The 22986-nt window shown below is 34.9% G+C and overlaps 1 protein-coding gene across 1 annotated transcript; it reads left to right on the top strand.

Moving 5' to 3' along the window:
- Positions 1-4901: 4901 nt before the first annotated feature.
- Positions 4902-11866, top strand: LOC137402141 (uncharacterized). The gene is made up of 4 exons (XM_068088611.1): positions 4902-5062; positions 5767-5796; positions 10034-10314; positions 11712-11866. Exons 1-4 carry the CDS (start codon positions 4954-4956, stop codon positions 11724-11726), a joined length of 435 nt encoding a protein of 144 aa, XP_067944712.1. The 5' UTR covers positions 4902-4953; the 3' UTR covers positions 11727-11866.
- The last annotated feature ends 11120 nt before the right edge of the window (positions 11867-22986 follow it).

The following is a 22986-nucleotide window of genomic DNA, read 5'->3' on the forward strand; positions in this document are numbered from 1 at the left end:
CTTCTTTTTTTGGCGATTCTTTTAAAACTGTAGAGTCTTGAGACGAATTATCTTCGGGTAATTCAGGTGTATCTTTCTTTAGAGTTTCTTTTGAATTTTGTGGAGCTGAAGGTGTTTGTGACATCATTGAAATCGGATTTCGAATAGTCGGAGACTGTTGAATTGGATAACTCCGAATTGAATTCATTTCATCTAAAAAATTTTGAAGTTCAGCTGCATACAAATTAACTTTGTTATAGTCTGAAATAGTGTTATCGTTATTAATTTGACGCATCCTATCTCTGGTCTTCTTAACCTTACTTACTCTTGGATTTTCTAATGGATTGAAACGAAGTGACGAACTATAGCCATCATTGATAATTTTTGAATCCTGTTGACTTTTAAATTGGTTCCTTTTGTACTCGTCTTCAGAAACCAAAAAAAATTTTTTTGTATACTTAGGAAAGCTCATCTTCCTGCTGAATGATTAATACAAGTTGAGGGATGGCTTTATAATCCGTTTCAATAATCCTTTTCCGTTTTGCAAAATCTTTCGTTTATATTTAAGAGGTTTGTTTTCATCGATAATATTCATCAACTCCTTTTTATGTTGACTCAGAGAATGGTATTGATTTTTCGTTAAAGGTACATTCCCATATATAATATTTTTAACAATTTCAAGTAATGTTCTAATTACTTCTTCTTTCATATGAGGTAAAGCAGAACTTGCAAGTTCATCGGTAAGACTGTTCAGTATTTGCAGAATTACTCTGTTTTTTTTCATTCTCTTAGAAAGTGGAGAATTATCCATGATAACTTAATTATTTTCTTCTTCGTGTTTTAAACAATCCTCCGAGCAATGGTTCAACTAATCCTGGGAGTATAGCACCCGCGATCGGACCTAGTAAAGCCGATAAAAACCCTCCTTTTTGCAAAAGTTGTTTCTTTTCCAAATTCGATGTTCTAGGACTAATCAGTCGAGCGATGTTTTTACTTTGTCGACTCAAAGCTTTATACTGAGCATCAGTTAGTCGTTCTTTTCTTTTAATGAGTAATTTCACACAATCAATAATTGCTAAAATTAAATCCGTTTTAGCATTTGTAATAATCGATTGTTGAGAAGAAATAGAATCTCCAACTAGAGATAATAAAGTTAGTAAATTTCGTTGAATTCTTTTTGTTTCAGCCATATCTATGTGATAATTTTAGTGATGTTATAGTAATCACTCAGAGGAAGATACAGAAGTGGTATGGTGAATATTTAAAGAGAACTTGGAATATATACTTGTTTTATTTAATTATGGAATACAAATCAAAATCGTTTGCTTAATTAGGCTTATAAATAATCATAGGCGTAAAGTCAACAGGAGGGAAATTTCCCATAATTCTCATTGTATCATCGGTTTCTTGTCGGAGGTCCAGTCTCATGAAGGAATATGGTGAAGATGTTGCATCTCGGTAGGATTCCTGAAAATATTTAACTTGTCCAGGAAAAACTTGTTTTCCTAAAAATGTGATTGATGTAGAATCCCTGGGGTTTTTTCCTATAAAAAAATAGTGACTATTCAGCGAAATTGTTCTAAGTTTACCAAAGAATAAGTTTTGTGTAATAGTAAAAATACTAATATTTAGATGGTGACTTTCTCGAGTATACAAATTGTTAGCCATCTTGATATTTGATGATAATTCCTCCATTAGATCATCAATGATCATCCATCTATTTTCTCCATCTTTGGGAAAAGTACTCGGATCTTTCAATCCTTCATGAAATTCCACTCCTTTCATATCCTCAAAAGCTTCCTGCCATATTCCATAGCAATATATAATTTCGATTGGAGGAGGAGTAGATATTAATTGAGATTGTTCAATCAACCGTTTAACGAGTTGAGTTTTTCCTGATCCTGTTGGTCCTGTTATCATAGATGTGAAAGGAGAATGTAACCTCACATCAATTGATTGTAGTCCGTCTTTCTCCATGTTTTGATAATTACTAACATTTGAAGTTTTCATTTAAACTAATTATAATGATGAGGAGATGTTTCAAAAATCATACTTTCATTATTCACAAAATTTTGAAAAAATACTTCTACATAGTTCACAGTAGCATTCATCTTTTCTCCTGTAATCCGAATAAAAAAATATTCAATCAAAGATGAAGCTACAGTTATTGCAAGTAATATTAAAACCACTCCAAAAAATTGAAGCAAACTTTGTCGAAGCGGTTTTGATGTAGATTTAGTGTTGTTATCAAAATGATTATGTAATAATACAGCCTCTTCAACTAATCCATCTGTTTCATCTTTTTCTTCTTCACAAGAATTGTAAACTTTAGAATTATCCTTATGAATAGTTTCCATAATTTTATATTCCTTCTAGTTGAACTTCTCAATGATATAATGTTCATATATATAAAACTCTTAACTTATAAATAGTGAATGGACAGTTAATCGATTCCACGAATAGACACGCCCGAACTCGTCCAACATCAGCGTTCATTCAACCGAAACGACATAACACCGTTCACCCCACCGGTCGCCAACCCGACCCAAACCCATCGCATCGAAACCCGAAACCATCGCCCTCTTCACCTCATCCTTCCCACAATTCCTCTCGACCAGCACCGCATCCTTCCCACAATTCCTCTCAAACTTCATAACCTTAGCTCCCAACACTCACACACCTACCCCCCCAAACTTTCCATCAGACAACACCATTCTCCGAGGTTCTCGGGCTAAAATGTACCCAAAATCCAACTTTAAGTGCATAGGTGTGTAGATCTGCTCTCACTATACTACTTGTATGTATTACTACTAGATTAAACTGAGTGATGGAATTATATGGAATTTGTTGCTGGTGCCAATTTAATGTCATCGAAAAAAATTGCAGTCTCTATTGGTAAAAATGTAGAGAGATAGCGAAACAGGAAAACAGAGATAAATATTGAGAAATTGATGCATCATTGCATATATAATATATGGTATATCATTGTTGAGTTTTAATAAATAGAAAATTAGAACTTATCAAATATGGATATTATTGAGTGTGAGCGGTCCAACAATGGCTTACATAGTTATACCTCAACATATGAGCTTAATGCCTTCTAAGGTTGAGCTTGTATGTCAATTTACTTGCATCTCAAAGCACTATTCCCTATATCAAATAACTAAGTACAGATTAATCCGCTACCATATTATAAAAAAGACCTTAAAAGATATATTAAATATGTTTGTAACTGTTATAATTGAGTATCTCTGTTAACAAAGTAACAAATACCAATTTAGTCTTTATTATGTTTATTAAACAATAGCTTATATAGTTATACCTCAACATAGGAGCTTAATGCCTTCTGGAAATGAGCTTGTATGTCAATTTCTTTATTCAATTCAAAGTCAATTCAATTTACAACTTAGTTCGTCTATCAACAAAATAACAAATACTCATCTAGTCTTTATTATGTGCATTAAAATGTACACAACATACATTTTGTACACTATGTACACTACGGAATGGAGTTTTACCTTCGAGGCAGACATGGTGGATAACGGCGCTCGGAGAGAAACTTGAGAGCAACCTGTTCGGTACACTAAACTTTTGTGATCATACGTAATAGAAACTAAAAATTTAACTTCAATAAATTTAGCTTACTAAACACACACTTGAAGTTTTAATAACCTCACTTTACTTTGGGTGTCATATTTTTTTGAACCTGTTTCTGGTTCTGAGCTTCTGCCTTGCATTCACTATAACTTTTAATCAACCTTGTAACAACTTTTTCAAACTGATTCGAAGAGAAAGACTGAGAGATGCTGTATTGGAAAGTGACTTCTCACATACTTGACCATATACATTTAGTGACCATCAAGAACTGGCTTGTAAGCTCGTATTTCAGAGATTACTCGTATCTCAAGAAATAAACATGCTAGAACATCTGCTTGTATCTAGAGTTTGTCAAATGTTAGAGAGTTTGTATGTAAAGATATGAATGTATTGCATGTGTATGCATTACTTATGGCTAACCTTGTATCCATCAGAGTCTGTCTCTTCAGTTCATTTGCTCTGTTTATCAACAGCAGAAGCAGAAGGTAACTGAACTCTACTGCTCTGTGATTAGGCTGTTGCTGGAATAGAGAAATACCTACGACTATTGACTATTAGATAACAGAGAAATTTTTTTTTGTCAGGAGAACAAAACTTATAAACTATTTAGGGGGATGAGATGACATAAAATAAATTGTTATGATAAATTGTTTAGCATGCCGTTGTAAAATACCGTATGTGTAACTTGTAGAAAAACAAAGACTAGTCACTTATTTTGCTTGCAGAAAAGAAGTTACTGAGCGAAACAAAATGACGGAGAACATAGATGAATTCAACAAATATTGTGAGGATTTCTGTCATGAATTTGTTAGATTCTTTATGAATGACAGCAATAAATTTCGCGGATGTCCCATACGACACCCTCATTACACTCTTTTAAATACTTTGTACAGAATTTGCTACGGTGGGAGAGCATTTACGAAGCTTCATAAAGATATACATCGTTTAGTTCAACAACCTTCTGAAGACACTAAAACTGGTATCCACAAGGTGTATGAGCTGTTTTCTAAACATCTGAATGCTTGGAAAAAAGATGAAGACCTCATCTTACAAAGCCCTTCTTCTGTAGCTTATTTGCGACCATTTAATGGGGATGTTTGCGTTCTGTTGCGATTATGTGCTCAACTTTGGTGGATAAATTTGGCTCTCAGTTGTTCAGACATTCGAACTCAGTCGTGGGCCAAATCGGGTGCAAAGCTTTTTCATGAAGTTTTCCAAGATAAACGAAATGCCCAATTTCCCAAAATTGGTCAATTGAATGCTTGCGACCTTATGAAAGGAATGCTGAAGTTGGAGGGACTTCGTGAATTAGTCAAAGAGCACTTCAAAGACTATGACAATGTGCTTGAAGTCGCTCAGACTATTTTCAGCGATCGCATGAGGAGCATCCTTGATAAAACTTCATCAGACTTTGTCATGCCCATTAGATTGCAAGAACCCTGGAAGTTTTTTGCAATTCACCTGCCATACTGGGACACTCCTAGAGGTAAACCTTTGCTAAGTTGTTTACAATACAACATAAAATGTTAATGTTTTTGTTTATTTTGAGCACTGTCTTAGTTCAAGTGACTCTGACTCTGAAGAACTCTAACTGCTTTCATGCAGACATGACTCAAGAATTTAAAAAAATTGTACAATTATATATTTTTCATGTTTTGAACTAATCCAAAATTAAATTTATGTTTACCTCTTTTAGTTTGTGATGTTTATATTGATTTGCCTTGGTACTATTACTTTGCAGTACTTTGTAAGCCCCTATACAAGAAGTTTATAAACAAACAAAGGTTTATATTTCTAGTGCAGATAAAAGTGTGTATCTTTAACAATTTTTAAACGAATTGCTCATAATTAATATTTTAATAGGTGTGAATAAAAAACTCAGCTAATTTTTGAACAAACCTAATTATGATTTAACATAACTTATATTTATTGAGTTTGACTCATGATAAGTTAGAGTTCCTTACCAATATATATTGGTAAGGAACTCTAACCCTTCTATAACATGTACATATACGTATGTATGCACCTGTTATAAAAGTGTGACACCAGATTTATACCGTCAGTAGTAATTGTTTATCTGAATAATATTAGGCTTGTTTATCTGAATAAACAAAAGTCTACAACATTCTCTGATATTAATTACATGGAACTAGACACCGAGTTGCACTAAATTGTTGATATATTTTACAGCTGATGGTAAGCCTGACGGTATACCTAAAGGTAAGATATAGCTTTTTTTGTATCACTTTATCTGTCTATGTTTAGCATATCAGATGCTGGTGTTATTTGCTTTTTTAAAAGTTTGTTGTTTTTTAGATAATGTAGTTTATTTTTACAAATGTTCAAATTTATAATTGTATACACCAAAGTTGAGACTTAGAGGAATACAATTTGCAAGTGGCAAGGTCGAAACTGCTGCTCTGTTTGTAAGGTCTCATTAGAACTGTATCCTAAGTTTGTACAGACGCTACAAGTTTAGGTAAGGCAAAACTTAGGCTTAGGTTTAGCTTAGGCATAATGTGTACAAATGTTAGCATTTCTATAATCTTGACCAATAAAATAGCAAACTAGTTAAAACATTAAGAATTGCTAGCTAATAACATTTAAAATTTGATGTTTGTGATTTAATAACTGCATTTCAATTAATGAAAATGCAAAGGGTAGCTTTAAAATGTCTCCACAAATATTAATTAGCTATTAAAATTATGCATGCATAAGATTAGCATAGGTTTAGCAACATTTTATGTGAAACTAAAAATATGATTGAATATTTAAAGTGGATAAACTAATTTTTTAAAATCTATGTTAGTTTCAGTTAGCGTATATGGATTTAGTTAGCGGATTATATGGAATTTGTTGCTGGTGCCAATTTGAAGTCATCAAACAAAATTTGCAGTCTCCATTGGTAAAAATGTAGAGAGGTAGCAAAATAAAGAAACTGTAATAAATATTGAGAAATAGATATATGGTCGCATATATAATATGTGATATATAATTGTTGCATTTTAATAAATAAAAAAACATAAACTTATCAGATCTAGATATTATTGATTGTCCGCGATCCAACAATTGCTTATATAGTTATACCTCAACATAGGAGCTTAATGCCTTCTGGAACGGAGCTTGTATGTCAATTTCATTCAATTCAATTCAAAGTCAATTCAATTTATAATTTAGTACGGCTATTAACCAAATTAACAAATACTCATTTAGTCATTATTATGTGCATTAAAATGTACACTACATACATTTTGTACATTATGTACACTACGGAATGGAGTTTTACCTTCGAGGCAGACATGATGGATAACGGCGGTCGGAGAGAGACTTGAGAGCAACTTTTCGGTACACTAAACTTTTGGGATCATACGTAATAAAAACTAAGAATTTAACTTCAATAAATTTAGCTTACTAAACACACACTTAAAGTTTTAATAAACTCACATTACTTTGGGTGCCATATTTTCTTTGAACCTGTTTCTGGTTATGCGCTTCTGCCTCGCTTCCGCCATAACTTTTAATCAACCTTGTAACAATCTTTTCAAACTGATTCGAAGAGAAAGACTGAGAGATGCTGTACTGGAAAGTCGGTTTTCACATACTTGACCATCTACATTTAGTAACCATCAAGAACTGGCTTGTAGGCTTGTATTTCAGAGATTACTCGTATCTCAAGAAATAAACATGCTAAAACATTTGCTTGTATCTAGAGTTTGTCAAATGTTGGAGAGTTTGTATGTAAAGATATGAATGTATTACATGGGTATGCATTATTTATGGCTAACATTGTATCCATCAGAGTCAGTCTCTTCAGTTCATCTGCTCTGTTTATCAACAGCAGAAGCAGAAGGTAACTGAACTCTACTGCTCTGTGATGAGGCTGTTGCTGGAATACAGAAATACCTACGATTACCGACTATTAGATATCAGAGAAAATTTTTTTTGCCAGGAGAACAAAACTTATAAACTATTTAGGGAGATAAGATGACATAAAATAATTTGTTATGATAAATTGTTTAGCATGCCTTTGTAAAATGACGAATGTGTAACTTGTAGTAAAACAAAGACTAGTCACTTATTTTGCTTGCAGAAAAGAAGTTACGGAGGGAAACGAAATGACGGAGAACATCGAGTAATTCAACAAATTTTGTGATGATTTCTGTGATGAATCTGTTAGCTTCTTTATGAATGACAGCAATAAATTTTGCGAATGTCCCATACGAAACCCTCATTACACTCTTTTAAATACTTTCTACAGAATTTGCTACGGTGGGAGAGCATTTACGAAGCTTCATAAAAAATACAGCTTTTAGTTCAACAACCTTCTGAAGACACTAAAACTGGTATCCACAAGGTGTATGAGCTGTTTTCTAGACATATGAATGCTTGGATAGAAGATGAAGACCTCATCTTACAAAGTTATTCTTCTGTAGCTCATTTGCGACCATTTAATGAGGGTGTTTGCATTCTGTTGTGATTATGTGCTCAACTTGGGTGGATAAATTTGGCTCTCAGTTGTTCAGACATTTGAGTTCAGTCGTGGGCCAAATCGGGTGCAAAGCTTTTCTTTAAGTTTTCCAAAATAAACGAAATGCCCAATTTCTCAAAATTGGTCACTTGAATGCCTGCGACCTTATGAAAGGAATGCTGAAGTTGGAGGGATTTCGTGAATTAGTCAAAGAGCACTTCAAAGACTATGACAATGTGCTTAAAGTCGCTCAAACTATTTTCAGCGATCGCATGAGGAGCATCCTTGATGAAACTTCAACAGACTTTGTCATGCCCATTAGATTGTGATAACCCTGGAAGTTTTTTGCAATTCACCCGCCATACTGGGACACTCCTAGAGGTTAACCTTTGCTAAGTTGTTAACAATACGACGTAAAATGCTAATGTTTCTGTTTATTTTGAGCACTGTCTTAGTTCAAGTGACTCTGAAGAACTCTTACTCTAACTGCTTTCATGCAGACATGACTCAAGAATTTAAAAAAATTATACAATTATATATTTTTCATGTTTTGAACTAATCCAAAATTAAATTTATGTTTACCTCTTTTAGTTTGTAATGTTTATATTGATTTGCCTTGGTACTATTACTTTGCAAGCCCCCTATACAAAAAGTTTATAAACAAAGCTCTTATATTTCTGGCGCAGCTAAAAGTCTGTATCTTTAATAATGTTTAAGCAATTTGCTTATAATTAATATTTTAATAGTTATGGATAAAAAAACTCAGCTAATTTTTGAACAAACCTAATTATGATTTAACATAACTTATATCTACCGAGTTTGACTCATAATAGGTTAGAGTTCCTTACCAATATATATTGGTAAGGAGCTCTAACCCTTCCATAACATGTACATAGACATATGTATGCACCTGTTATAAAAGTGTCACACCAGATTTATACCGTCAGTAGTAATTGTTTATCTGAATAATATTAAGCTTGTTTATCTGAATAAACAAAAGTCTACAACATTCTCTGATATTAATTACATGGAACTAGACACTGACTTGCACTAAATTGTTGATATATTTTACAGCTGATGGTAAGCCTGAGGGTATACCTAAAGGTAAGATATAGTCTTTTTTGTATCACTTTATCTGTCTATGTTTAGCATATCAGATGCTGGTTTTATTTGCTTCTTTAAAAGTTTGTTGTTTTTTAGATAATGTAGTTTATTTTTACAAATGTTCAAATTTATAATTGTATACACCAAAGTTGAGACTTAGAGGAATACAATTTGCAAGTGGCAAGGTCGAAACTGCTGCTCTGTTTGTAAGGTCTCATTAGAACTGTATCCTAAGTTTGTACAGACGCTACAAGTTTAGGTAAGGCAAAACTTAGGCTTAGGTTTAGCTTAGGCATAATGTGTACAAATGTTAGCATTTCTATAATCTTGACCAATAAAATAGCAAACTAGTTAAAACATTAAGAATTGCTAGCTAATAACATTTAAAATTTGATGTTTGTGATTTAATAACTGCATTTCAATTAATAAAAATGCAAAGGGTAGCTTTAAAATTCCTCCACAAATATTAATTAGCTATTAAATTTATGCATGCATAAGATTAGCATAGATTTAGCAACATTTTATGTGAAACTAAAAATATGATTGAGTGTTTAAAGTGGATAAACTAATTTTTTAAAATTTATGTTAGTTTCCGGCATATTTGAGGCACGTTCTTTATTTTTGTATTAGCATTTTATTTAGATTTAAAAGTGCTCATAATCGCAGATGAAAATGTACTCCACTTCTTTACTGCGCTCAGTTTTTTCATTAGGTGTCCAATTCTGTCTATTGGGTGGTCTCACTAGCCAATCTCATAGCTAAATAATTATAAATTGTTGCAACTGTGATGATCTTAAATGTTTGTAATTATAATGATTTATTAACTCCATTCCAACGAAGTTTTGTATGTTGAACTAAAATTTTGACAAACCTTGTAAATTTTAGAACATGCTCTGACAGAAATGGGCATTATGAAAGATGGCTTGAAACACTGTGGATTTACTGTGCTCGAACCTCCTACAGAGTATATTGGAAGTCAGCTAGATTTTGGCATCATAACAGCATGGCTTGCTGAGAAGCTTGAAGAGATTTCCAGTTACTGCGGCTTTTTCTTCATCATCCTAAGTCTGCATGGATTTCAAGGTCATATCTGTGATGCAATCAGCCATAAAAAGATTCAAGAGTTTGTGGAATTGATTAACAAATACCTCAGATGGACAACAAAGGTAACTTTGTGTTTATTCTTGCACTATCAAATGTGTTTGAGCATTCAGCTTGTCTACTCACAGCATATCACTTTTTTCAATTCATTTTATTGACAAACTTCAATTTGAGCAATTGATCTTTAGAATATTTTTAAATTTGTAGCATTCTAATGATTGTTAGGTAATTTGTTTTGAAAAGAAACTATTTAGTCATAAAATTAATTGGTTTTTATTAACTGCCCGTTCCATCTGATGACAAAATTTTATGGTTTTCATTAAATTGAGCTGCCAAATTTGCATGTAGATGCTGTAAAGAATTTGTAGTGAACCTTTACTGCCCACTTTGAGTCAGCCACTTTGTTCAAGTAAATAATATACAACGTTTGAAAGTAAATATAATGTACAGTCGAGATACGATGTTGATCCGTTCCAAGGTTTGCATTGTGTGGCAAAAAAATCGTATGTTTGGGTATAGAAACCAATGCAAAAAAATTAGTAAAAATCGTCCAAAATTTTATAAAATTTTTGTACATATTGAAAATTAGTAACAAAATAATATACTAACTTTACTAACTATAGTTACCTACCGTAGCTGCATTGCATTAAGTGCACCTAATGATTATAATCTGCAATACTGTAAAATGCAAAATTGTAATCTGTGTACCAAATGCAGATCATATGGTAAGGAGTTCTTACATTCAAAATGTACGCATAGCATAAATTTTGAATTCACTTAAAATAATTTTAGCTTGCCAAACTCACACTCACACTTAAAACTAAGTTTTAGTATGTATTTTGAACTATTTTACTGAATTTCAACTTTTTATCACAAAATTTTATCCTTCATAAGTTTCTGTCTTCACATTCATTATAAAATTTAGCGTGTCTGGTTGAAACCTTTTTCAACCAGAATTCAATAAGAAATGCTGAGCGATGCAGCCATCGAAAGCGGCCTCTCACACACCTGACCATTTAATGGCTACCGAAAAGAAAAAATAATTTTACTTACTATTATACAGGATGTACATACATGTACCTTTGGAGTAACGTGACTCTAGCTGGTACATGTAACGGATAAAGCAGAGAGGAGGCAAAAACGTATCAATGCTTGTTATGTTGCTGTACACTTGAAGATTAATTTAATACGTAATGAAATCAATTTTTTAGCAGGCTAAAAGAAGCTGTCCAGTCCTGTTCAATTTTTCTTCAGATTTAAAAGAAAAAAAAAGCTGTTGTAATGCAGAAAACTGCTAGCTACCGTATATACTCAATTATAGGACGCACCCTAGTATAAGACGCAGCATAAATTTCAGCCAATTATTGAGAATAAAGGGTAATTCAAGTATAGGACGCACTTCAATTGATCTCTTCACAAGTGAAATTTTCGCACGATCAATCGATTGTTTTCTCACTTTTAGGGCTCAGTTGACTGACTGACAGGTAAGTTTTAACGCTGGAGTGAATTCAACTGAAGTCTGCCGGCAATCAATTTTGCAATTGGAAACAATAAATCTTTTCACATGCGCTGTTTTTTTGTGTTGTTTTTGTTTGACATGAATAAATCTTTTGAAAACGAATCTGGTTGTTCTTTTCTTGTCAGTCACGTGACTATATCTTGGAAGTGAGCAATCATTCTTAATCTTCCTTATAAAGGCGTCCGTTTGACTCAATAATAAAAAGCTACGAAAACGTGAAATAAAAACATAATTCCATTTATTTATCACCTCACTCAGACATAGAAATATGAAATTCATTGCAATTTTTACAAGTAAGTGTATACATAATAAAGTGACAAATGTTTATTTTCAAAAGCCGTGGAATTCTTCTTCATCAGATGAATCTTCAAGGAGTTTCTTGGCTTGATCCTCGGTGAGTATATCGTCATAGATTTCACTTCATAGTGTATTGAACAACTTTCAGTTTGAAAGATGCGTCGTATGCAGATCGCTTACGTTTGTTGACTGAAGACATTTTTGCGAGCAATAAGTGGAGTTAAAAACAGTTAAAATCGCCGCGATTGTCTTCTGTCTACCGAGTGTCCATTCCCCTCTCGTATACATGGTATATGGTATAGCAGTGGCCTGATAATCGGTGCTGCTTCATAGAAACACATGGACCCTCGTGGTATGTTGCGATTAGAAGACGCAGGTGAAACGTAGGCTGATTTTCAGGTCAAAAAAGTGCGTCCTATAATTGAGTATATACGGTAGCTAACGCTTGTAAAAGGATCCAGAGAAGGTGCTGCAGTAGTTTTTCATGTATGATATGTGCACAAGAATCAATGTAACCATACATACAATGTTTGCACGTCTTTATACCTTAGAGGACAGGGCTTTAACAAGTTTCAGAAAGTAAAGTGGATGCGTCAACTATCTTGAGTAGCTAGTTATATGAGTTACATACGATGAATTGTATTCACATAGGAGATAACAAGCCCACCTGCAAAGACATGGTCAAGCAAGGAAATGAAACATAAAATCAAAAGGAAACAAATAAAATGAATAAAATATGAAAAACATGCCACACAAAAGATAAATAATATATATTATACATGCATTGTTTTAATGTACCAGTCCACATCAGTAAATAAACACTTGAAATATTTCTGCCGATGTAGGTTTTTCTGTATCTTCTACTTCATCGTCCTTACTAAATGGCTGCTCCTTTTGAATGCTGATCGTGTGCATGGCCTTCTAACTTCTTCAAATCTTCAGTCGTAACTTCCTTCTTGTGCTTGCTGTAATGGAGTTCTTGTTTTATAATAATTGCAAATGCTGATTGGTTGCAATCATATTCCTTGACAATGTTAATAATACAGGTGCCTTTTTCTTATTTATCTATGGCATCCAACTTTGTTGACATGGAAATCATTTATCCTTTGTTTTGTAATGTTTGTATCAGTCTCAGATGCTATAGCTAAAGAATTAAATATAGATACTTGTAGTTATATACATAAGCTGACTAAAAGTTTATAGTAAAATATATTATAGTTTATAACGCTACAAATGAATATTTACTCTCGCTTGTGTATTTTACACAAATTTTTTTACGCGGAATGCTGACATGAAAGAAGTTGATCATCGTGTCTCTTCTAAACGCTCTGAAAATATTTTCGGCAAACTATATTTGGGTGTCTTTTATTATTTTGACGTGTGCTATGAGCACACAGACTGCCAAATTTTAACTCAGGCGAAATTTTTCTCAAATTCGTATGGTGAAATAAAATTCATATAGGGAGGTGAAGATCTCACAATTTTCGACTTCGTAAGGTATAGGTTCGTAAGGTTCGACTTCGTATATCAGAGTAATCGTATCTCGAGGGTGCACTGTATAGTGTACAATCAAGAGCGTGTGCAATACAATCAAATGTATGATGAGAAGCTTTCCCATGTACTCCTGTGCTGACAATAAACAGTCTATAGGAGGAGTCTGCAGTCTGAGGAGAAGCTCTGCCCTTTTATTTATGCAATACATGCAGTTTATTAATTAGAAAAGGCACTACACACTCGGTGAATAAGAAACGTAGTTACTTGATTGCAACTGCAAGCACATGGCTTTTATAATAGTAATGATTTATGTAATGGTTGTATGTTTGAGTCACCTGATTTGAAACGTAATTACTCGATTGCCAATTTTCTGTACTTTCTCGTCGAAAACTTTCGACAGACGCTCGCACATGGTTTTTAGAATAGTAAAGATTTATGCGATGCTTGTAAGTGTGAACCATCAGATTTGCTAATTTATGCAATTCCAAAATGTCTAAACAGTCAACTCAGTGTAAAAAGTTTCTTCCTTGAGCCCAAGCTTATCAATGAAATTGTACGTGTACGTTAATGAATGTATGTTCTGTAATGTAAGTTAATAAAACTTTACCAATAGGTTTTGGTTTTGGTTGGTTAAAGGTTGACTTGCAACAAAATTCACATTACAGTTATTTGATATCAAAAGATTCGCCATGTCTTACTCTGTTGTGTGGTAGGTGCCAAATATGTAAAAATGTGATTAAAAGCTCTTAAAAGCTCAAAAACAAAAAGCCGCCGTAGATTGGAATCTCTTCATTTCGATGACGTATCCGCGCTATTTGGTTATTGTCTTGTCACGTGATGTTCTCGCGTGAATTGAAAGGCCAATAAAAAGCTCAATATAAAACTTATCGTAGCGATAGTTTATGAGAAACACTTCGGGCTTTACCTAAGACCCCGTATCAAATATAGATGCTCGCTACTTTACAGTTTCAGCTTGGGCATTCCGTCCAACGATTCAACGTACGTGTACATGTCTCAGTTGCGATCATAAAAAAATGTCAAATTCTGAATAGTTAAGACCCTGGCGTTTCGAGCCTAACGCTCTATCTGAAGAACTGATTCTCAACAGAATCAAACCTCACAGCAAGTAAGCACCGCCACTAGCCAGCTCTTATGTGCCAAGCTAGCTAGTAGTAATAGTTTTAGCTTGAGAGTGATAGAACGAATATTATTATATATATGATTTTAGTAATGATAATTATCGTTTCATATTGCGAAAAAATAATTACAGATTTTTCTCGAATGACAACATTAACAATTTTAATCTAGTGCTGCACTGATATACCGTTGGATAACATCGACCCGATGTATTAGCTATGGTTGCATAGACATATCTGTTCATTTCTTTAGGAGCTAATACCACCGGCTACAGAGTGGTGTGTCTGCAAGCGCTGACAAGACATGCCATCTCTTCCTGAATGTTTGCGCTGCCATGATGCTGAGTTTGTGCATCGTCTCCATGACCGCGGGGAGCATGAATGCCTGTGTATGCATCCTGGTGTGGACTAACTCGTAGTGCCTGCACCCCTTGAGTTGGGGTGGAATAATTACCTGCGATATCATAGAGAGTTGGATTTTCATTTAATGCCAACAACACCAAAGCTATGCTAATGTGTCATGAATTATCTACAATTCTTGTGTTAAACATTTAATGCATCGGTTGAACACACATATTCTGAACTCGTGGAACACAAGGAGAACTGTTATATTTGGTTTGTACACTTATTACAGTAGAGAGTGTATTAGTTTTATGATTTTATTATATAAAGATCCAGATTATTTTGATGATCAGCAATTATTGTTTTTCAATAATTGTTTGGTAGATAATCTATTCCCATTTGGAGAGCCATCGCCAAATGCTCGGAAAAGGTTGTGTGCATACCGCAATCTTGTGTTTTGGTTTATGCCGCAAATCTTGTTTGGGTAAGGCCGTTTTTGGCAGGATTGTGACGCGCGGGACATTTGAAAGCTTCCTCGCATACTTCTCAGCTCAGATGCAACATTTTGGTATTATTCATACCGTTTTAGAAAGCACTTGACATCAACTATCACTGAATGAGATTTCATCTTTCTCATGCAACGCATTAACAAATTATGAGCCATTAAAGCTGGTGTGACGCGCGGGACCATAATTTGATGTAAAAAACTACATTTTGATCAATTAGAAAAATCTTCTGAAATTTTGGACTCATAACATTATTATTTGAGGCGCTGAAAGCTCTATTATCCTTCTATTAGGAATACAGATCATTTTGTTTCCAGGCCAAAGTTTAATGATTCTGTAAGATTTGAAAGAAGACTACCACCTGTGACGCGCGGGACGAAAATAGCATTATTACAAAATCAAGCATTTTTCTATGCTTTGTAGTTGTTAGACCACAAATTGTTATGAATTGTAGTTGTAACATTGCATATAGTTGTGCTGAGCCAACCAATAGTTTAAAATTGCTATATGTTGTATTTATTTTATTTAAACATAAAACACATAACTTAAAGATTGTCAGATTTTCATGCAGTAAACCATTTTTTCTTAAAAACATTCTACCGTTACGATTGCCTCATTTCCTAGTACAAAGTATCTCAGTGACCTGGTAGTTGCTGCTGGTACAACAACTGGGCATACTTTAGGAAGACAATTCCTGAGGGCGGTTCTTATGTCCTGGGGGTTTGGCAACGTGAACTGCTTGCGTGCGCGGTGCATGTACTTTATAATGTAGCTATCTACATTAGCTTCCCCTGTGAGAATTTCTCCAATGCTGACTTCACAGTCATAGGCCACTGCGACCAGCATTTGTGGTAAGAACTGAGTCCGTGTTCGTGGAGTATCTCCTATGGTTGCCTTTTGATTAGGTTCGCTGCTCGGTGTGGATGGAACTGGCTGCCAAGTGGAAGGGCACCATTCAATCAGAGTAACATCACCATCTTCTTTAATTGCTATGTGATGGCAAGATCGAATGCCATGAATTGGAGGTGCAGTGGATCAGCGTTTTTTGCAGGTCCTGGCTGTTTTAGCGATCATATTTTCTGAGACGTTTAAAATCTTCATTGGTTTTACTGATTTGGAAGTTATTATTGTTGCAGCTTCTGCAAATGACTTTGCCGAGTTTGCGACGTACCATCCTCGATATACTACCATTAGAACCTGTTGTTTGATGCTTCCCCCATTACCATCTACTGCACCTTCGCCATGCAATGTCTAAAAAGAAACTCCAGTCAGCTGGCATACCCATTTCTTCCTTACGGCCAATCAAGTTCTGAACTGTGAACTGATTTTTGTTTTGCGATGCGGATCCTTCACTTACATAATGAATATGTTGCAAGTTAATATTTTCTGCTTTCAGAAATTTATCAAGGTCTCTATTAAACGTGTAAACATCATCCTTAGTGTGCTCTAGGCTATCACCAACTATTGCACAGCATTTGTGGGCTAGGACTCCATCCAGCTTATAATAAATCATGACAGTGAATACTGTCACCCCTACTGCGGTGTAGTAGGTGCTTTGATTTTGGTTGCTTGCTTACAGTTTAAGTTATCACTGAAGTCTTTGTGAATGATCCCTGCCCCATTTTTCAAATTTTGTTTGAGGTAAATGATGAATTTGTGTTGACAGTTGGAAGTGTACATATGATGGGAAAGTGATGTCAGTTGTATTTCAGCAGCACAAGCGAGTCAGGCGATGGCATCTGATCTTCGAGCTTGTTTAGGAAGCCGTTTTCACCATCTCTCCACTGATAAAAATTCACATGTTCTTTATTACTAACAACCAAACTATTGATTGAATCAGCGCCACAAGAGTCAAATTCCCTCTTCACACATGATTAATTTTCCATATTACACACAGTTCTTTTCAGTAGCTGGTGGACAGTAGTGGGCATTTCTAAAAAACAGACACTGGCCTGCCGCAGTTCCAGTAGAGCTAATTCGCATTTATGTAGTATTTGCAAGCACAGACAGTTTGATCATGTCTAGAAACTGGCTGGACAATTTACTGGATCAAACTCTTTAAATTTACTAGGGCTCACTTTGACATCTGAAATCTTGACATATTCTTCATTGAAAAGCTCAAAGATATCACTCAACGTATAGTTCTGCAGGTGTTTCCGAAGCTTTCATTGCTTGTGGACAGAAAGTGTGGCATGATGTTAACAGCAGTTTGGCAATCATTAGAATACATGCCAGTTCAGAAGAAAATTCTTACAGTATCTATAAGGGAAACCTACTTTCTCTACTGATTGAAAATCCAATGCATGAGTAAAAGAACTTTTGTAACTGTACTTTAAAAATACACATTTTACCTATTTTTACATATTTTCCAAGATTACCTCGTGATTTGCACACTAAGTGTGTGCATGAGAAGAGTAAGCTAATATTGACGAGCTCCATATTCTGAGTTACAAAACATCATAAAATAATTCTAATTCATTATTTTTCTCAAAGAAACTGGCTTTATAGAGTTGGAATATCTAGCATTACTTTCACATGCCAGGGTATCAAAGAGAAATCCCAAACAAAGGCAGGCATCACCATATTATTAAAAATGTCCCGCGCGTCACAAATGCTTCCATGTACCTATAAAACAGAAACGTGCAGTATTTTCAGCAAATTGGCGAGTTTGGCTAAGCTATAGCAGTCCAAAATCAAATTATAGATAATAATTTTTTATCTCGGATAGCTTAGGAAGAACAGGCTGCAACTAAAAGCCCTAGAATTGTGACGTGCGGGACAAACTGATTTTTGCTCACCTGAATTGTAAGGAAAAATTTGCATTTGCTCGAAAAAAACACCTGGGCTAGAAAATCCACTCTTGTATTGATAATAAAATGGAAGTAAAACTTATTTCAGAATGAATTGCAAAGTTTGAGAGGATATGATCAATTGTCCCGCGCGTCACACACCATACAGGAAAAACCTCCCTGCATGGTCAATATATTCATGAGAGAAGATTTCATTATGAAAACTTTTGTGTTTCCAAATGTCTGAACATGTTTGCTTGTTAATTAACTGAAAATTATGGCTGCAAAAGGCAGAAAAAAAATTGCCTTTGCGTGTGACACCATGCTTGGCTATGCCCGTTTGCAAGTCTGCAAACACTTCTTCATCATCCGTTGGTGGGAAAAGAGCCCGAATCTTAGACACCAAGCAGGCAGGTAGAGGCCGTCGCTCACGGCGACGAACTTGCGGCATAAGCCAAAACACAAGCTTGCGGTATGCACACAACCTTTGTAACAACATCCGTTGTAATGGACCTCACTCTCAGGCCGTGGGAAATTAGATCGGACTGGCATCGCTTGAAGCCTTCCAGCTCCATGGTGTTAGAGCTGGTGGTCTCTGTTGACTGCAAAGTAAAGAAAGTTACGACCAACAATCACTTTCACATTATTTGAATGAATTATTTAGCTAAATCAGCAATTTCATGTTTATGTATTGATAACTACTAAAACATTTGGGTTTTTGTCAGGCTGCGAAGTAAAAATTGTCAAAGTTTTACCTTTACAAGATGGCTGCTGACTATTAAACCGCAGCTCTGATCCATCATAGTGTAGGCCCTGTATAGTGCGCAGTGCCCCGGACTATCGCATCTACCGTCACCTGCCAAATCAAGCTCCCAATCGATTGCTGACATCAATCCCTCGTTATGCAGGGTGTACTGCTCAGCAATACACTGTAAAATATTGTAAAACTTCATTATACAAAATTAATTTGTATCATTATCATTAGTCTAAGAATGTAGAATCCTCTTCCCCCTTTTTGTGCTATATTATGATGAAGAATCAGAATTTTAAATTATAATATATTTCGCTTGAAGGATGACATATTTTCATTTCAAGAAAAAAATTGTTTCTAAATGTCGTTATTCAATTAGTGTGCCAAGCTTTTACTCACATTTTCCAAGTTTATGAGTAAATATTAACACTTACACCATGTAAGTATTCTCTTTGTTGGTAGAGGCAAACGCTGTGGCTTGGTATCGCGATGTTCAGGAGTGACAGAAAACGGAGGTTCTGCGTAAAGCATCTGCCAGAAAAGAGCGATGCAGCTGCCAGCAGGGGGTTGATGACGTGAGCTCTGTTCACCCTGGCAGTTGTTTCCCAAGTGTACGATCGGTGACAGGAGGCACGTGTAACCTTGAACTCGACCCATCCGCCTTCTCGCACCATCGTGAATGAGCAGGGGAGGGCGCAGGCGTGACAGTGAAATAGTCGCTGGAGTGCTGTCACACTTACTATTATTTTCTCCTCTTTGAAGGAGGATTCGGGTCTGAAATCACAACACAATAGTTGACTTGCAATAAGATTTGTACAACATCATTTCCTGTTATTATATCATATTTGCTTGATCAGAAAAAGAATAAATATATAGCCATGCAATCATGACACAGATTTTACAAAACCTTATCAGAATCCATGATATTGTAAACATAAAAATGTGAGTAATAACTCTATGGATATTCTTTATATTTTGTCAAGTTTGGTTTAGTTCAGCTCTATCTTACATGTAATTGGAGAGCGTTTGACGCTGGCCAACATAGCGCTCAAACTCTTCCCAGTCTTCAGTGGTTGGCACAAACTCTTCATCTAATACTAATAATAATCATCTAGTAATATTAATATGCTATTAACGATGATACCAGAAAATGACAATAACTATTTTATATAACATATCTATTAGCAAGTGGGGTTAAGAAATTTGGCGAAATTAATCGTGAAACAACATTATTTTATCAATTATATATTAATATATTACGTTTTACAGATAGATATGCAGTATGAATTAGTTTTGTTATTATAATAAGAATAATACACGTAATTAAAAAGATAAAATACTAATAATATCATATTACAATTAAATGACATTAATATCGTTATATTAAATATAGATTAGTACAGTACTATTAGGAGAATACTAGAAAATAACCCCAGTTACAACTACTAATACAGGTAGTTCATAAAATAAATTACTTACGTGCTTTGGTGATATGTGGAGTATGCAAACAGGTTAGAAAACATGTCGTCTTTGAACTGGCCGAAAACAAAGGTAAGAGTAAGCAGGCGTATAAATAGTTTGTCACATCCAGCTTCACCCAGTTGCTCCACGCCCGGTGAAGGTCTGGTCTTTTCTCAGCTCCTGGCCAAAAAAACGGTGCTTCTCAGCTTGGCAGCTGCACAAACACTATGTGGCGCGTTAGACATTATGACGAATTGAAATTAACAAGTTTAATATGAGAAAGCGTGTTTGCTATTTGCGATAGATCAAACTTGAACTGAAACTAACATTATCTGATCATGTGACTTACAATTCCCGCCATATGGCGCGAACAATTTCTACAGCATTTTTCAACCATCATAGCGGACCAAAAGGCTCATCATTTTTATCAGAGGATGATATGCAATCGCTCAAGCTAAATTTAAAATATTAAACATATTTTTATGCTATGTTTTGAGATATCAGTGCTCAAAGTTGCAGCACTACGATGCCGATAAAATAGACGCGTAAGAACAATAGACATGGTTTTTATCGCAAGCGTGAAGTATATTTGTGAAAATAGTTCGACGAATAAGGATGCATGAAAGTGTAAACATAAACTATCTCGCACACATTTTAGCCGTTTTAGCACACATACGTCACATTTTAGCTGTTTTGGAAAATGAATCCAAACTAGGGCGGTCTCGTGTGGCTGCGATTTTCTGTTCGTTTTTGAGCTTTTACGAGCTTTTAATCACATTCCCACATATTTGGCACCTACAACACAATAGAGTAAGACATGGCGAATCTTTTGATACCAAATAACTGTAATGTGAATTTTGTTGCAAGTCAACCTTTAAAGATTCCGGTTGTTGAAGTTTTTCTGAGCACCCAACAGTTCAAAAAGATATATTCCAATGATGAACTAGACTGAATTGTTTGCTGGTCTATGTTACAGGCGATGGCACTTCAGACCTGCCAACATGTTCCTGATGACTGGAACAATGTGTTTGGCAGACGAACACTGCACGATATTAGCCATGAACTGAAGGAAGCCGTAGTTCTATTTCCGAAAACATGATGGTAATGATGGCAGAAGAGATGGGAAAGAAATACTATTCTAGTAAAGCCGAGAACAGCTATGTCAGTAAGTTCGGGAAAGCGATGCACCCAGGCAACACGATTCAACAAGCCGACCATGAACAAGTTTCATGTTCAAGGTCATGATGGAGACCAGCTGAAAGCTGACAAAACGGTTTACTATACCCATCCAAGATGAGTTATTATTATGCCGCTAGAGAATACGTCCAAAAAATCAGTTAATCAAAATCACCCACATGATGATGACTAAATCTTTACGCTTTCTTGTCGATGTGATCTATTTACCATATAACCTGGTATATTCTGCTCTATAGAGCAGCTTTCATGGTGTATCGTGCCTTGTTAAACAATTGTTTACTAGGCTTAGATAGCCATGGTAATATCTACTCACAACCCTATAAATAATAGTGATAGCTTTCCTTTAATTGTATGAACATTTAGTTACATATATTTGGTTTCAGTCAATTACCAGTTTACTTGCTATGAGTACAGTTGTTATAGTTTACGTAGTAAACTTGATCTCGCACTCTTGCATTTGATAGCTTCGATGATGACTGTTTTATGGTTTACATTTGATTCCTGATTTTTATGTAGCTCTTTTTCAACTGTGGCCATCAGTTAGTGTCTTGTTCCCTCCACTTTATATTATGATTTGTTACATCTTTGTATTTCAGTCGTGGTCTGCCCGGATTCTTGTTCATTTCATAGAATTGTGATTATAATTATAAAATTAAAATAAACTGATCTTGTTGGGCTGGTGACAAATATTAAAACATACTATAACATAAAAAGGAAAAAACACCGCAATGACGACAGATGACGGTTTAAACAAAAATAATTATTTATTACACACACAAGGCTTATGAATCAAATAGTAATTTAAAAGTTTGCTAAAACAATATGGGTTTAACATAGGAGCTACTAGAAAGTCCAATACAAATAGGGGTACTATAAAATTGATAAGAAAGGTCAATAGGTCAAAAAGTCATACGAACACTGAGCAAAGAAACCAAAGTGCAGTGCAAGGCGTTTACAGAATACTTCAGCTCTCAAAGATCAGCGAGTTGAATTTTGAAGCAAAGTTAAAAAAGTGAGTAAGCCATTTAAAAAAATAAGACCAGAGAGGATCAAAAGAGACCAGAGATGTTGTTGTTGCTGAGGCTATGGAAGACAAGTTAGAGATTTGTTAGCACAGTATTCAGTTTGTCAGGAAATCAGGACATCAAAAGGACAATACACCTTGAATTATGTGCTAGCTATATATATATGTATGTGCTATGCTTACATATACATTACATACCTACACCATACATACATATGTAC

This window comes from Watersipora subatra, chromosome 8 (assembly GCF_963576615.1).
Source record: "Watersipora subatra chromosome 8, tzWatSuba1.1, whole genome shotgun sequence".
Taxonomy (NCBI): Eukaryota; Metazoa; Bryozoa; class Gymnolaemata; order Cheilostomatida; family Watersiporidae; genus Watersipora; species Watersipora subatra.

Coding starts and splice junctions, on each gene's coding strand:
- LOC137402141 (XM_068088611.1), top strand. CDS start 4,954: ATGAGGAGCATCCTTGATAAAACTTCATCAGACTTTGTCATGCCCATT. Junction 5,063..5,766: donor ATACTGGGACACTCCTAGAG/GTAAACCTTTGC, acceptor TATATTTTACAG/CTGATGGTAAGCCTGACGGT. Junction 5,797..10,033: donor GCCTGACGGTATACCTAAAG/GTAAGATATAGC, acceptor TGTAAATTTTAG/AACATGCTCTGACAGAAATG.